A 16,749-nucleotide genomic window follows, 5' to 3' on the forward strand; every position below is an offset into this window, starting at 1 on the left:
TGTGTGTGTGTGTGTGTGTGTGTGTGTGTGTGTGTGTACTCGAAACAGTCGCTGCAAAAAAAAAAAAAAAAAAAAAAAGCAGCAGCCAGTCCACCAAAACCTGGAGTTGCGCCTTCATCACACAGCTTTTTTCCTCTTCTTACATGTACTATCTCTGAATGGAGTACGGCTGTATGTGTAGGTGTAGCTCAGTTTGACTTTAAATTCAAAAAAAAACAACAAAGACTCGTTTCGTTCTTCTGGTTGGCAGATTTATTTTTTTAAAACCACCTTTTCGAGGACGAGGAGAGAAAAAAAAAAAATTTCGGCGAACCATTTTTTGTTGTAAACTTAAATTTGATATAGGTTGTAATTACATCGTGTCCACTCGTTCGCCAACCGTCAAACGGCCGTTATTAACGGTCTTTTAACCGTTAAAGCCTAGCTTTTTTTTTTTTCACTTCTTTCTGGACCAGCGACTTTTCAGTTGCTGAACACTAAAAACAGAAAAAACGGATTCAGCACTGAGGTAGCAGAGGAGGAGGAAACTTCCCCCCCTAAAAAAAAAAAAAAACTAAAAACTAAAAAAACATAAAAAACCTCAAACGACATGGAGTCGACCAAAGCTGGTAAGTTAACTCTTATTTATTTAAATGTAATATGTAATGTGTTAAAGCTGCAGCTCGTTATATCAAATTAAATTCCAGCACAGACTTCTTGTGTTTTATTATTTTTTTATCTTATTGCAATATAAGGTGTTTGGTGTTCTGGTTAAACTGGGTTAGGAGTACCAGTGGCTCTGTTGTTATTAGGTAGACTAGCTCCAGCAAAGGCACTGCAGTCGTCTCCTCCTCACATGGACCCGTCAGCCTAGCCATGTGCACCTGTGTTTACGCTCCCCGTGCGTCGCCTCTCATTGGTCGAGAGGCGTCGTGACGTCGCCATTGCATAATTCCTCCCACCGAGCTGATGTGGGGTCTCGCCGCGGATACACGTGAGGTATCTCACAGCAGAGCTCGCGGTGACCCAGTTTTTTCCCGGGAAAGAACATGCTTGCTCCACGTGGGGGCGTGTTGAAAAAAAAAAAAAAAAAAAAAAAGTTATGCTGCATTCACGGCCAATGGGATACACAACAATTAGGCTTTGTGTAGCAGTGTTATTCAGCACCTTTTAGGTTGGAGGAAAAAAAAAAAAGAAAAAGTTCCAGAAAATGACATGCAGCTCAGTTTTCACCTGTTAATAAATGATGCTGTCTATTCAGAGGATGATAATAGGAATAGAGTAGAGAGTTGCATTGCCTACATTATGTGTCACACATTGCATGGTGGCGACACTTATTGTGTTCCAGCTTGGTTAAGTTGGCTAGAATAAATCAAACCCGAGACAACAGGTTTGGCAACTTGTTCCTCGGTGTAAAAGCTTGCCTCTTTAACCACGCAAACATGATTAATAAATGTTGAATTTGCAGCAGATTCCTTTTAATATTGTTACACTTTGGGGTATCTTGAAAAAAATACATTTAGAAGTATCCTGTTTTTGTCTGGAGCGTTTTTTCAAGTGCTCTCACGCACAAATATAATGTAAATATGGCGTTGAATTGGTTAAAATTGGCTTATAATTGGGTCTCATGACAACTGAAGTCAACTTTCTCTTATTTTATCTGGAAAATGTGTCATCCAGCTAAACTCTGCACTTATATACCAGTGCTGCTGTGTAGTAATGGTCAATATATATATGTCTGAAAATCACAAAACTAAAATTTAAGATATGCAATGTCTACTTCCTGTCCGGTCTTTACATCTATCAGATGGGTCAGTGGTTGTCAGGTGAAATTAAATCAACCCATTTGGAATCTGATTTGGCACTGGGTCCATTTGTCGTATGTATACGTGAATGGCAGCAGGGAGGGGCCAGACTACCTACTACACACACCCTTGTGAAGCTGACATTATGTAATGGCGGTTACCTAATCATTGAGAATAGCAGGGGAAAGAAATCAGGTCAGCCTATGTTGAGGGGGAAAAACTGGCTCAGCGGCAGCAGCAGCCCGTCTGCTCGCCTCCTACTGGCTGAGGAGCTGCTGTCGTATTACGATCTGCCCTCTTTATGTTAAGCTCGGCGCTTCCACAGCAAAGAAGAAAGAAAAAAAAAAAAAAAAGGCCCGAAACTGCTGGTGGTTACGGTTCCATTTCGTTTGAAGGGAAAGGGAAACAACAGGGGAGTCAGCAGCATGAGCGGCGATAGAATAGAGAAAGAAAGCGCCACCTGCAGAAACTTGAATGAAATTAAAGGATTAACACATCACATCATTTTTATAGGCTGGTGATTATCGTGGGATTTGATGCTAAATCAACACAGTTAAAAAAAAAAAAGGAGATTAATAAGAAGAAGTAACAAGAAGCAGTAAAACCTAATTAAAGTGCCTGTGAATGTTCCTGTTATTTAAATTTAATAAACCTGTTGCGACTGTATTGTATCTGCTGCAATCCCCCCCAGTAATCACAGCCCATTTTTCTCTCTCTCTCTCTCTTCCCGTCGTCCACCAGGAGGCGTAATAGCCTACATCAGCTCATCCAGCTCCGGCTCTAGCCCGGAGTCGTGCCACAGCGACTCCTCCAACGGCAGCTACCAGTCATCCTCCCCGCCGCACGGCTCCTCGCCCAGCCGCCACCAGCTGGGTCAGCCGGCTGACCCCACGATCCCCGCCGGCGGGCAAAACCTTCCAGGGACGCAGAAAAGCGGACGCTCGTCCTCCACCGCCAAATGTGGCATCACAAGTAAGATGGTCACTTAGGAAGCAGACATATAAAGACTTAGACCAGAAGTAGTTTATTCCAGTGGAGGACGCCTCCGCCTCCTCTATTGTGAGCTATAAATACTTAGACAAACTCTTAACGACATGTTTCTGTATCGATCAGAAATCAACGGCCTGGTGCTGCTGTGTAAGGTGTGCGGCGACGTGGCCTCCGGTTTCCACTACGGCGTCCACGCCTGCGAGGGCTGCAAGGTGAGGGAGGCTCTCTGAAATAACACCACCCCCCTCCTCCTCCTTCTCCTCCTCCTCCTTTTCAGTGACTTTGGGCTAGAGTTGAAGTGGGTCACCGCCAGCGTAGCCATCTGTACAGCTACAAGCAGAGACTCAGGGAAACTAGTTCACTCTCCCCATATTTATATCAGCTGAACCTCATACTTCACATTGCTGTGTGGCCTAGTTAACTGCGGGGGAGCGGAGCACGACACAGTACGCCTTAGAGGAGGAACACACACACACACACACACACTGATACTTGCACTCTGCAAAACAGCAAGAATAATTTGAGTTTCATTGAACATACCAAAGTGATAATCTGAATTTAAATCAGTCACATGTCAGTCTGGTATGAAAACTGGTATGTAACATGCCTGACCTCTGTCCTCACAGCGTGCGGTCTCTTTCTCTCTCTTTGTGAACACACAGGGCTTCTTCAGGAGGAGCATCCAGCAGAACATCCAGTATAAGAAGTGCCTTAAGAACGAGAGCTGCCCCATCATGAGGATCAACAGGAACCGCTGCCAGCAGTGCCGCTTCAAGAAATGCCTGATGGTGGGCATGTCCAGAGACTGTGAGTAACTCCCATCATCAGGCCTCATTTAGAGCGGAGCTCATCGATTCGGCCTCTCAGTGTGTGTGTGTGTGTTGTGTGAATGAACAGAGGTGTTTTGTTCCATTCAGGGAAAATGTAGATTTGTGCTTACACGTGACACTTTACACAAAAACAATACTGTATAATTAGCAACTAATTAGCAAACTATCTAACAATTAGTAAATACTTACTGTGTTTAGGTATTCAGTATTAGACTGCCATAACATTGGGATATACGAAGAATCAATGTGTCCGGAATTAAATAAATAAATAAGTCTTACACGTATTATATAAGCATAAAATACACTTTTATAACCCAGCTCAATATTATTTATTTAGTTTTTTATTTATTGTGGAAGCAGACAAGATAAAATAAGACTTCATAAACATTTGAATAATCATTTTCTAATGTTTGACTGATTTTAATATTGTATATTTAACATATTATATATGTTTGAATCAGTGTTTGTTGTTGAGCGATTAATAAATTGATCGATTTTCTCTCTCTCGTTGTTCAGCCGTGCGTTTTGGCCGTATCCCTAAGCGGGAGAAACAGCGCATGCTGCTGGAGATGCAGAGTGCCATGAACAACATGATGAACAACAGCCAGCTGCACAGCCAGCTGCACAGCAGCCAGACGCTACCTATCGGCAAACCGCTGCCAGCCAGTGCCACAGAACTTACCTCCGACGACACGGGCCCCGCCCCCTCCTGCTCACCGTCCAGCCAATCGGACTCCAGCTCCGACCCAGAACCCACCGTGGCCATGGACACCAGCCCCAGCTCGGCCTCGCCAAGCGCGTCCGACAGCGGGGAGGAGGAGGTGATCGGCTCCGTGACCAGGGCCCACCAGGAGACCTTCATGTATAACCAGGAGCAGAGCAACCTGACGGCCGAGGCCCAGCCCCCCACAGGTGCCCTGAGCGGCGGCTCTGCCAAAAACGCCACGAACCACAGGATGGAGGAGCGGCAGGAAGTCTGGAACCACCACAACAACATGGTCACCATGGAAGCACAAGATCCCCCCTCCAGCGTGGGGCCCCAGAATCAGGAGGACAACACCACCACCAACAACAACAACCACTGCCCCTTCAGACTGCCCAGGAGTGCCGCCAGCAGCCACTGTCCAGCCTACTCGCACGGAGCCTTCAGAGCTCCGCCCACAGAGGGCCCCGTCAACGGAGCCTACAGCGGACCCCTGTGGAGAGGAGGCAACCGAATGTATCTGGTAAGATAATGCAAGACGAGAAAATAATAGATAAAACAGAACAACAGATGAGGGAAATTAAAATTAACAACCCGAATCAGCGTCTATTGTCACTTTTGGCCACTTGGGGGCAGCAAAACTAACATCTGACATATTCTCACTTTCAAGTCAACTTTATTGTCAACACTGCCATACGTACAGGACACACAAAGAATTAAAATTTTCCTCATAACCCAAAACAAAGCAATAAACATGAAATATAATAGAAATATGATAAATATAAACAGTAACTGATTAATTAGAATTTGTTTGCATGAAAGATTTTCTCAACTTACGGCTGAAATGTTTCTGAACTTTCTGGAACTTGTATCTCCTTTTCATGCAGATTTAAGAGTAAATCTGTCAGATATATTGTACTGAGCTATAAAAGACATCAGCCAGCTAAAAGCCAATATTGTTCTTAGGGTTTGGAGGATAAATGCCTGCCGTCTGTGTAAATATCAATTATATAAATAAAATATATAAACACAACAATAATTAATATAAATATATAAATTATTGTACATATATTGCACTATGTACAAATTGCTGAATGCAATCTACACGCAACTGTAATATATAATCTTTTTTTATATTTCATATATCTTATATATTGTATTATTTTATATTATATTTCATGTTTATTGCTTTGTTTTGGTTATGAGGGAAATTTTAATTCTCTGTGTGTCCTGTATGTATGGCAGTATTGACAATAAAGTTGACTTGAAAGTGAGATATGTCAGATGTTAGTTTTGCTGCCCCCAAGTGGCCAAAAGTGACAATAGGTCCGTGATTTAGGTTGTTAATTTCAATTTCCCTCATCTGTTGTTCTGTTTTATCTATTATTTTTCTGCTTGCATTATCTTACCAGATACATTCGGTTGCCTCCTCTCCACAGGGGTCCGCTGTAGGCTCCGTTGACGGGCCCTCTGTGGGCGGAGCTCTGAAGGCTCCGTGCGTGTAGGCTGGACAGTGGCTGCTGGCGGCACTCCTGGGCAGTCTGAGGGGCAGTGGTTGTTGTTGTTGGTGGTGGTGTTGTCCTCCTGATTCTGGGGCCCCACGCTGGAGGGGGGATCTTGTGCTTCCATGGTGACCATGTGTTGTGTGGTGGTTCCAGACTTCCTGCCGCTCCTCCATCCTGTGGTTCGTGGCGTTTTTGGCAGAGCCGCCGCTCAGGGCACCTGTGGGGGGTGGGGCCTCGGCCGTCAGGTTGCTCTGCTCCTGGTTATACATGAAGGTCTCCTGGTGGGCCCTGGTCACGGAGCCGATCACTCCTCCTCCCCCCCGCTGTCGGACGCACTTGGCGAGGCCGAGCTGGGGCTGGTGTCCATGGCCACGGTGGTTCTGGGTCGGAGCTGGAGTCCATTGGCTGGACGGTGAGCAGGAGGGGGCGGGGCCCGTGTCGTCGGAGGTAAGTTCTGTGGCACTGGCTGGCAGCGGTTTGCCGATAGGTAGCGTCTGGCTGCTGTGCAGCTGGCTGTGCAGCTGGCTGTTGTTCATCATGTTGTTCATGGCACTCTGCATCTCCAGCAGCATGCGCTGTTTCTCCCGCTTAGGGATACGGCCAAAACGCACGGCTGAACAGCGAGAGAGAGAAAATTTATCAATTAATTAATCGCTAACCACAAACACTGATTCAAACATATATAATATGTTAAATATACAATATTAAAATCAGAAACATTAGAAAATGATTATTCAAATGCTTATGAAGTCTTATTTTATCTTGTCTGCTTCCACAATAAATAAAAAACTAAATAAATAATATTGAGCTGGGTTATAAAAGTGGATTTTATGCTTATATAATACGTGAAGCTTATTTATTTAATTCTGGACACATTGATTCTTCGTATATCTCAATGTTATGGCAGCCTAATACTGAATACCTAAATACAGAAAGTATTTCTAATTGTTAGATAGTTTGCTATTAGTTGCTAATTATACAGTATTGTTTTTGTGTAAAGTGTCACGTGTAAGCACAATCTACTTTTCCCTGAATGGAACAAAACACCTCTGTTCATTCACACGACACACACACACGTCTGAGAGGCCGAATCGATGAGCTCCGCTCTAAATGAGGCCTGATGGGAGTTACTCACAGTCTCTGGACATGCCCACCATCAGAGCATTTCTTGAAGCGGCACTGCTGGCAGCGGTTCCTGTTGATCCTCATGATGGGGCAGCTCTCGTTCTTAAGGCACTTCTTATACTGGATGTTCTGCTGGATGCTCCTCCTGAAGAAGCCCTGTGTGTTCACAAAGAGAGAGAGAGACCGCATGCTGTGAGGACAGAGGTCAGGCATGTTACAGGGGGGTTCATACCAGACTGACATGTGACTGATTTAAATTCAGATTATCACTTTGGTATGTTCATGAAACTCAATTATTCTTGCTGTTTGCAGAGTGCAAGTATCAGTTGGTGGTGTGTGTGTGTGTGTTGTTCCTCCTCTAAGGCGTACTGTGTCGTGCTCCGCTCCCCCGCAGTTAAAGGCCACACAGCAATGTGAAGTATGAGGTTCAGCTGATATAAATATGGGGAGAGTGAACTAGTTTCCCTGAGTCTCTGCTTGTAGCTGTACAGATGGCTACGCTGGCGGTGACCCACTTCAACTCTAGCCCAAAGTCACTGAAAGGAGGAGGAGGAGGAGGAGGAGGAGGAGGTGGGGGTGGGTGGTGTTATTTCAGAGAGCCTCCCTCACCTTGCAACCCTCGCAGGCGTGGACGCCGTAGTGGAAACCGGAGGCCACGTCGCCGCACACCTTACACAGCAGCACCAGGCCGTTGATTTCTGTTGATACAGAAACATGTCGTTAAGAGTTTGTCTAAGTATTTATAGCTCACAATAGAGGAGGCGGAGGCGTCCTCCACTGGAATAAAACTACTTCTGGTCTAAGTCTTTATATGTCTGCTTCCTAAGTGACCATCTTACTTGTGATGCCACATTTGGCGGTGGAGGACGAGCGTCCGCTTTTCTGCGTCCCTGGAAGGTTTTGCCCGCCGGCGGGATCGCGGGGTCAGCCGGCTGACCCAGCTGGTGGCGGCTGGGAGGAGCCGTGCGGCGGGGAGGATGACTGGTAGCTGCCGTTGGAGGAGTCGCTGTGGCACGACTCCGGGCTAGAGCCGGAGCTGGATGAAGCTGATGTAGGCTATTACGCCTCCTGGTGGACGACGGGAGAGAGAGAGAGAGAGAAAAAATGGGCTGTGATCACGGGGGATTGCAGGCAGAGATACAATACAGTCGCAACAGGTTTATTAAATTTAAATAACACAAACATTCACAGGCACTTTAATTAGGTTTTATTGCTTCTTGTTACTTCTTCTTATTAATCTCCTTTTTTTTTTTTTACTGTGTTGATTTAGCATCAAATTCCACCAGCCTATCAAAATGATGTGATGTGTTTAATCCTTTAATTTCATTCAGTTTCTGCAGGTGGCGCTTTCTTTCTCTATCCTATCGCCGCTCATGCTGCTGATCCCCTGTTTGTTTCTCTTTCCCTTCAAACGAAATGGAACCGTCAACCACCAGCAGTTTCGGGCCTTTCTTTTTTTTTTTTTTCTTCTTTGCTGTGGAAGCGCCGAGCTTAACATAAAGAGGCAGATCGTAATACGACAGCAGCTCCTCAGCCAGTGGAGGCGAGCAGACGGGCTGCTGCTGCCGCTGAGCCAGTTTTCCCCCTCAACATAGGCTGACCTGATTTCTTTCCCCTGCTCTTCTCAATGATTAGGTAACCGCCATTACATAATGTCAGCTTCACAGGGTGCGTGTAGTAGGTAGTCTGGCCCCTCCCTGCTGCCATTCACGTATACATACGACAAATGGAACCAGTGCCAAATCAGATTCCAAATGGGTTGATTTAATTTCACCTGACAACCACTGAACCTATCTGATAGATGTAAGACAGGACAGGAGTAGACATTGCATATCTTAAATTTTAGTTTTGTGATTTTCAGACATATATATTGACCATTACTACACAGCAGCACTGGCATACCAATTAACTGGATGACACATTTTCCAGATAAATTAGAGAAAGTTGACTTCAGTTGTCATGAGACCCATTACAAGCCAACTTATTTTCTCATTTACATTATATTTGTGCGTTAGAAGCACTTGAAAAACGCTCCAGACAAAAACAGGATACTTCTAAATGTATTTTCCCAAGTGTAACAATATTAAAAGGAATCTGCTGCAAATTCAACATGTATTATCATGTTTGCCTGGTTAAAGAGGCAAGCTTTTACACCGAGGAACAAGTTGCCAAACTGTTGTCTCGGGTTTGATTTATTCTAGCCAACTTAACCAAGCTGGAACACAATAAGTGTCGCCACCATGCAATGTGTGACACATAATGTAGGCAATGCAACTCTCTACTCTATTCCTATTATATTCACTGAATAGACAGCATCATTTATTAACAGGTGAAAAATGAGCTGCATGTCATTTCTGGAACTTTTTCTTTTTTTTTTTTCCTCCAACCTAAAAGGTGCTGAATAACACTGCTACACAAGCCTAATTGTTGTGTATCCCATTGGCCGTGAATGCAGCTAACTTTTTTTTTTTTTTTTTTTTTTTTTTCAACACGCCCCCACGTGGAGCAAGCATGTTCTTTCCCGGGAAAAACTGGGTCACCGCGAGCTCTGCTGTGATCTACCTCACGTGTATCCGCGGCGAGACCCCAATCAGCTCGTTGGGAGGAATTATGAAATGGCGGGACGTCACGGCCGCCTCTCGACAATGAGAGGCGACGCACGGGGAGCTAACACAGGTGCACATGGCTAGGCTGACGGGTTCCATGTGAGGAGGAGACGACTGCAGTGCCTTTGCTGGAGCTAGTCTACCTATAACAACAGAGCCACTGGTACTCCTAACCCAGTTTAAACCCAGAACACCAAACACCTTATATTGCACATAAGATAAAAAAATAATAATAAAACACAAGAAGTCCTGTGCTGAAATTAATTTGATATATCTGCAGCTTTTAAACTGTCATTTAAATAAATAAGAGTTAACTCCACCAGCTTTGGTTTGACTCCCATGTCGTTTGAGGTTTTTTTTAGTTTTTTAGTTTTTTGTTTTTTTTTTAGGGGGGAAGTTTCCTCCCTCTGCTTACCTCAGTGCGAATCCGTTTTTTTCTGTTTTTAGTGTTCAGCACTGAAAGTCGCTGGTCCAGAAAGAAGGAAAAAAAAAAAAAGCAAAAAAAAAAAAGCTAGCTTTAACGGTTAAAAGACCGTTAATAACGGCCGTTTGACGGTTGGGCGAAACGAGTGGACACGATGTATATACAACCTATGTCAAATTTAAGTTTACAAGCAAAAAACGGTTCGCCGAATTTTTTTTTTCTCCTCGTCCTCGAAAAGGTGGTTTTAAAAAATAAATCTGCCAACCAGAAGAACGAAACGAGTCGTCTTGTTTTGTTTTTTTTGTTTTTTAAGTCAAACTGCGCTACACCTACACATACAGCCGTACTCCATTCAGAGATAGTACTGTAAGAAAGAGGAAAAAAAAGCTGTGTGATGAAGGCGCAACTCCAGGTTTTGGTGGGACTGGCTGCGCTCTTTTTTTTTTTTTTTTTTTGCAGCGACTGTTTCGAGTACACACACACACCACACACACCACACACACACACACACACCACACACACCAACACACACACACTGTGCAACCATGTGACCCACTTCATCGGCTCCTCCTCCTTCCCCCCTCCCCTCTCCGCCTGCAGCTCTCTCCTCTGCACTGCTGGTGTCAATGTAACCCCTGACCTCACTTTCAACCAGTCAAGTGAACAAAAGACAGTTTGGCAAGTGTACAAAATGACAAAAACAAAACAAAAAAAACAACTAAAAAGTCTGTATTGCAACACACTGTATAATTATGTTACTTAACATAGTTTGGTTTGGATGCAGATTTGTTTTTTTTGTCTTTAAATGAAATGAGGGCAAAGTTAACTCACTCCACTCTGGCTGACGAAACATTTGGCTCACGCATAAACGTTTCCTCTCATTTGCTTTATACGTTTTTTTGCAGCGGAGTATGACATAATTGCAGCAAATCAACCTCTGTGTGCTACATAGACGCGTCCTCCAGGGTTTCGCTGGAGTTTAATCACAGCTGTATGGCAGAGTTTTAGAACATAAAACTTAAATTTAGAAATAATTTTAAAGGGCCAGTGGTGTAAGATTTAGAGACATATATTTACAGAAATATCAGAAATGTATATTAATGACATAATAACATATTTCAAAAGTGTATGAAGCACCTGAAAAATAAAGAATAGTTCCCAAGTCAAGTCAACTTTATTGTCACTACAAGCAATTAAACATACAAATATAAGATATGAACTACATAATATGGAATGTAAAGTATTTTATATATATAATATTATGATATATATATATATATATATATATATATATAGATATATAAATATATATATATTATATATAGTATACAAATAAAAAAAAAATAATAATAATCAAAAAATAAATAAATTAAAGATATTAACTGTGTAGCTAGTTGCAATACCCGCATTAATATAAACATATGTAACCAGTGTAATCTATCAAATCTAAAAAATATACACGTATAAAAAACAGTGTAAACATAGCAATTTAAAAGCTTACAGTGTAACCATTGTGAATTATCGCAATATGAAAAGGTTTGTTTGTAACCAGGTATGTAAATGTTAAAGTATTGAAGTATCATAGTTTATGACCGTTTAACGGGTCATTTTACAGTCTGCACATTGAATTTCCTAACATAGAAGCTCCCTAAATGCCGCCCACATGGTTGTGGTGGAACAAAACCCCCTCTATTTTGGCCTTCTTTCACCACGTTTTGTTTTGTCACAAGGCTCCAAATTTGCTGTAGTCTGCCAGCTGACGAATGTCAAGACGTAAGTGGGTGGGAATCTCACCGAGGCGAGGAAACCAAACACCACACAAAGTTTGTCATTTCTCTCGTTATTTCACTGAAATAAGACATGGATTAACGGCCTCATTACTGGGGTTTCCCCCCAAGCTGCAACCTTTATGGCTGTGTGAAAGTGAAGCCAGTGTGGAAGTGCCAAAACCTGCAGTTCCTCGAACAGCCACTGTGAAGCTGGCTCAGAACAAGCAAATCTCCATAAGTCCCCATGTTAAAATGTCCAACTTCACCAGCGAGAAAATAAAACATGTTCACCTAGTCCTCTAGTACTTAATTCCCCACCCTGTCATGACAAACTGTACTGAGGCGCTGAAATTTGATTGATTGACACAGAGGGCGGCATAGCAGATGCTTGTTTGAGCACCCATGCTCATTAGGGACCACCTCAGTCAAGACGTCATTTTGGAGGCTTAGATAGCCAGGATTGCAGAAGTAGGCAGGACAGTGACCATGGTGGAGCCAGAGCACCCACAATCGAGTGTATCTGCTAAATGTTTCACCTTTTACAGTACAGGTTGGGCTGGAAAGCCAAAACAAAGAGCTAAAAGATGCTAAAAACGCTCATGAAAGCTTTTTGAAATCTCTATTGAGTCATCATGAGATGCGACATTAACACTTGTCGTTTGATTCATTTTGATTATAAAAATATGGATTAGTGGCAGCTTTACAAAATGTCTCATTGGAAAAGGTTATTTGAACATTTAAACCTCCATTAAAGAAGTCTGACGTTAACCGCACATCCTTTCAAACCTTAGTAGACAAACAGTTATTTTAGGCCTATTGTCTGTGTTTATTAGTATCATGCCCCAGGTATTTGACAGTCCGAATACTTTTAAATACGACAACATCGGACTCAATGGATCCATTTCTAAGGCACGAGGTCACGAGGCTTTCGAGCCCTCGCCACCGCACTGAATTCTTACTGGGTTAAATGTGACATGGCGAAAAAAAAAAGTTCCCCTCCTCTCATTTGCAAACAGAAGGCACAAGATGACCGAAGCTCCACACAAAGATGTAGCACCCGGCATCCTGCCCAAGGCACTCTCAATCCAGCTAATGTTTCCTACTAACTACAAATGAAACCTTTAGGAGTAAAGAAGCAATCCCACGCTGTGGGCATTCCAGTTCTCCACTTTCATTTTTGGGAGGAATTTTTACAGAGCATGTCAGGGGGTTCATTGTCGGCCCCCAGACTAATGTAAAGCGAGACAATAGAGAGCAGAGTAATGTGAGAGGTGACTGGTTGGTCTCACTGCCGCCCTTCCATGTTCTCATTCGGACCCGTTTACTCTGTCGGGGGAAACACTAATTTAGCTCAGGACGTAGAATATGTTGTCACCATGACCAGTGAATTAATTTAACACAGTTAAACATAACAAAGTAAGACACTGGACACTACACTGACCCCTCAGGTCCTCTATGACAGCAAAATGAATGAAGACACTACAACTCTAATCAAAAAGTAGCAAGTAACATCAACAAAATTCTTTCTCCGTTCCCCATTAGGAGACCATTTGTATTTGGAACTACGGCTCCACGCTTACTTTTTGTGCAGAATTTCTGCTGAATCGGACCTGGCGGTGCAAAAATGTAAAACGTGGAATGTACAAAAACATCATACATGCATACATAATTTGTAAAAATGTAAAGCAACTTATAACAAACAAACAATGCAAACACATGGTTTTCTATAGCAACCCATAGGCTGTATCATCAGCAGAAACTGACCATATCAAAGAATCACGCAAGGTATTGCTGTGCAATCGTGGACTGTTTGGATGGAGCGTCATAAATAAATAAAATATTTACATCTCTGATGGTTTCATGGCTGAGGACTGACTTTCTACGTTGCACTGTGCTCCAATAACAGTTGACAAGGTTCAGTCAGATATAAAAAGATACCCAAGTATTTTTCCGGACATAAGGCACACTTTTTCCCACGCTTTTTTTACCGCCACCGGGTGCTTAAACAGGAAGTGCAAAAAGAGACAGGGAAGTTATAGAAGCTTATAATATGTAATTTTTTATTTATTTATTTATTTTTATAACTTAGTGGGTTCGGCTCATATTTCAGGTGCGCTCTATATTTTGGAAAATGAAGGTAGCTCTATTTAGAGCTCTTATATATAGCTTTATAGGCTGTCATATTGTAACTTGTGATCCGGGTGTGTCCTAATTCATTCTGTGGCTCCACTGGGGGTGGGAAATGGAAACTTATAAGTTAATAAAGTTTCCCACATTACTTCGTAAGGACAGCGGACATGTGTATCTTACACAGCTTTATAAATCTAATAAAGGAGTGTGTATAGTAATATCTACCTTCAAATTTGAATTTCAGTCCTACTTTTATTACTGGCACTCAATCTCCGATTATGCTCTTTAACTGTTTATAATAATTTTATCGCATATGAGATAGGCTATAGAGTTATGAAACAAATTAAAAAAAGGTAAAGAGAGGCTCTGATTGGCTGTTCCCTGAGGTGAATAGTGAATGTTCACCTATATACCCCAGTATGTTTTGATAGATGTGCGTATCTTTTAAAAGCCCATAACCCATAAAATGTTCACCTCATTTTACCTGACCTCACAAGCAGGCATGTGCACCAACAAGTCAAAGTATACAGCAAAGTGTGCCGTGTACACCTAGATAGATTAGATTGATCAAACATGACTCCCATAATACGTCTCAATGGTTAAATGAACTTGTCCTTTCAAATGAAGCCGTTAAACTGGTAACAACCATAATGACCAACTGAACACAAGAGTGAAGTGCTCACTAATACAAGGCCAAACTGTAAGAACAGGGAATAATCTGTGTGGTCAAAAGGTCGAATCTTACTGCTTTATTATTTATGGACAACGCACTTATCATTTGTCGTGCAGCAATGGCAACTGCGAATTTGGGTAGAATTTTTTTTAACTTCTTGTTTGCCCCAGCCATCAACACAAAAACAGCACATCTGTTTCAGTAAAAGAAATGATGAATAATACATTTAAAAAACTACAATTAAAAGCTCAATTTTCGTATTATTCTGAAGGCTGTAATTGTCCAGTTTAACCTGGTTGAGTTCGGCACTATTTCACAGCATTCAATCAAACGTGCAGCGTATCCTGTTATCTGCTGTTTGAATAAGCAAGCCGGCTGTATGCGTCACTATGGCTCTCCCTGTCAACCACTGGTTGATTCCACTCATATGTAATAATACTAACACCTGCTAGTAATATCTATTTACAGTCAAATATTGATAAAAGCGAAGTGTTGACACGAGTACCCTTACAATGGGAAATATTATGAGGCGGAATTTACCACACTGATCAAGTACGGTGTTACTCATTTCTTTCAACCTCAACCCGATTACTAAACCACGTCGATTACAGATTGATTTTTTTTACTTCCTGTTCCTGTTCTTATGTAGGTTGTTGTACATCAAAAAACGAATAAGAAGAAAGATGTCTACAGTATGAAATATGTAAGGATGTTCCGGATGTGAAAGGAAACTGACGTTGGATAGATTAACATGTTAAACCCTCGAAGCACCAAAAAAACAGATCTTTAAGTTTAGATAACGTAAACAGATAATATTTATATATCTATATATATATATCTATATATATATATATATATATATATATATCTATATATATATATATATAAGATTACGTCTTAGTTAAAATTAGCTTTAGTTGACGGGTTAAAGCTGGCTTATTGTCAACAAATGCACTTATTAACAAAAACCGACCCTGAATTGATCCTTTCTAACAAGTTGTTTGTGGTTGTGGTGGCTCTGGCCGCCACCCGTCCGCCCTCTTCTGCCTCTTCGCTTCGGCTAATCTAAAAATCAACAAAGACGTGGATCATTGGGGTGTTATGGGGAATTTTTAAAGAAAAAACCTTAGAAAGGACTGGATTAAAAGTTATCAACGTTTAAGTTGCATGTAATTATTTTGTACACGAGCGTTTAACAGTGCAAACACACAAAAAAGGGGTCACAGAGAAAAGGCTTCCCTGAGGAGCTCTAACAGTTGGTTCTTATACATGTTTTAAAAAAATGGGCTGCCTCGGGACACCTCCCCCCTGATACAGATAATATATAACGTTCTTTTTTGGTTTTCTGCTCAGTAATGAGCCCTTATGCATCATATCCAAATGGTTATCCCCTAGCCTGTTCTCTCCTGACCTGTACGTTGATTCATAATTATCTTCTCCCTGCCAGTCAGTCTTAGTTAACTCACAAGCCGACTAAGGGAAGTGCACGAGAACCTTTGCCCACACCACTATATGAATTAAAACACACCTGAACCCCCAGTATAAATCTAATTTTTATAACCGGGGTTACTTGAATTAAGCCTCCGTGTTCAAACAAGCCTCTGTAACGTCACTTCACCTGTCAATCAAAGCAACCACGCTCTGTTCATTATGCAATAATTTCCGGCGTGAGTTAACTAAAATTCACCCTCAGTTACAGTTGTCATGATCAGGGAAAATTAGCTATAGAGACCCAAAAACAGTTTTTTGTACCAGGCTGTAACTGTAAACATGTTCTATTTCTGATGTGAAGGACATTTTAACATGGTGTACTTATGGAGACTTTTTCTGTAGCCAGCCTTCAAGGGCACATTAAGGAACTGCAACAGTTTTTAGCATTTCTGCATTGCTTCACTTCCACCGCCACAGAGGTTACCGCTTGAGAATGTATGTTATGTCTCAATGACACAACCTATCATTTAGAACTAAACTAAAGAACGCAAATTATAGCATTTGTCCTAATTACTAAAACAAATAAATACTAACATTTAATTAATTGCCGATGTATCTGTATCAGTGACAGTGATTTATACAGTTGTACCCGTCCGTGTGACATTCAGCAAGCTGGGATCAAGTTGGACCAGAAATTTACCCAGCCTGCCTGATGTGGAGCCTTTTTGATTGCAGACTCAAACGCGTCTCTTGTGTCCTTGTTGAATAACACAGACAGG

At 42.1% G+C, this 16,749-nt stretch overlaps 1 protein-coding gene across 1 annotated transcript in view; it reads left to right on the top strand.

Annotated features, from left to right (window-relative positions):
• The first annotated feature begins 63 nt into the window (after positions 1-63).
• Positions 64-16,749, top strand: part of nr1d2b (nuclear receptor subfamily 1, group D, member 2b) — a 19,059-nt gene continuing 2,373 nt past the window's right edge. Inside the window, exons 1-5 of the mRNA XM_019267901.2 lie at positions 64-608; positions 2,526-2,756; positions 2,898-2,986; positions 3,437-3,581; positions 4,121-4,830. Of these exons, the coding sequence (XP_019123446.2) occupies positions 590-608; positions 2,526-2,756; positions 2,898-2,986; positions 3,437-3,581; positions 4,121-4,830 (1,194 nt within the window). The 5' untranslated portion in view covers positions 64-589. The remainder of the gene's footprint in view (positions 609-2,525; positions 2,757-2,897; positions 2,987-3,436; positions 3,582-4,120; positions 4,831-16,749) is intronic.

This window comes from Larimichthys crocea, chromosome XIII, assembly GCF_000972845.2.
Source record: "Larimichthys crocea isolate SSNF chromosome XIII, L_crocea_2.0, whole genome shotgun sequence".
In the NCBI taxonomy this organism is placed as follows: Eukaryota; Metazoa; Chordata; class Actinopteri; family Sciaenidae; genus Larimichthys; species Larimichthys crocea.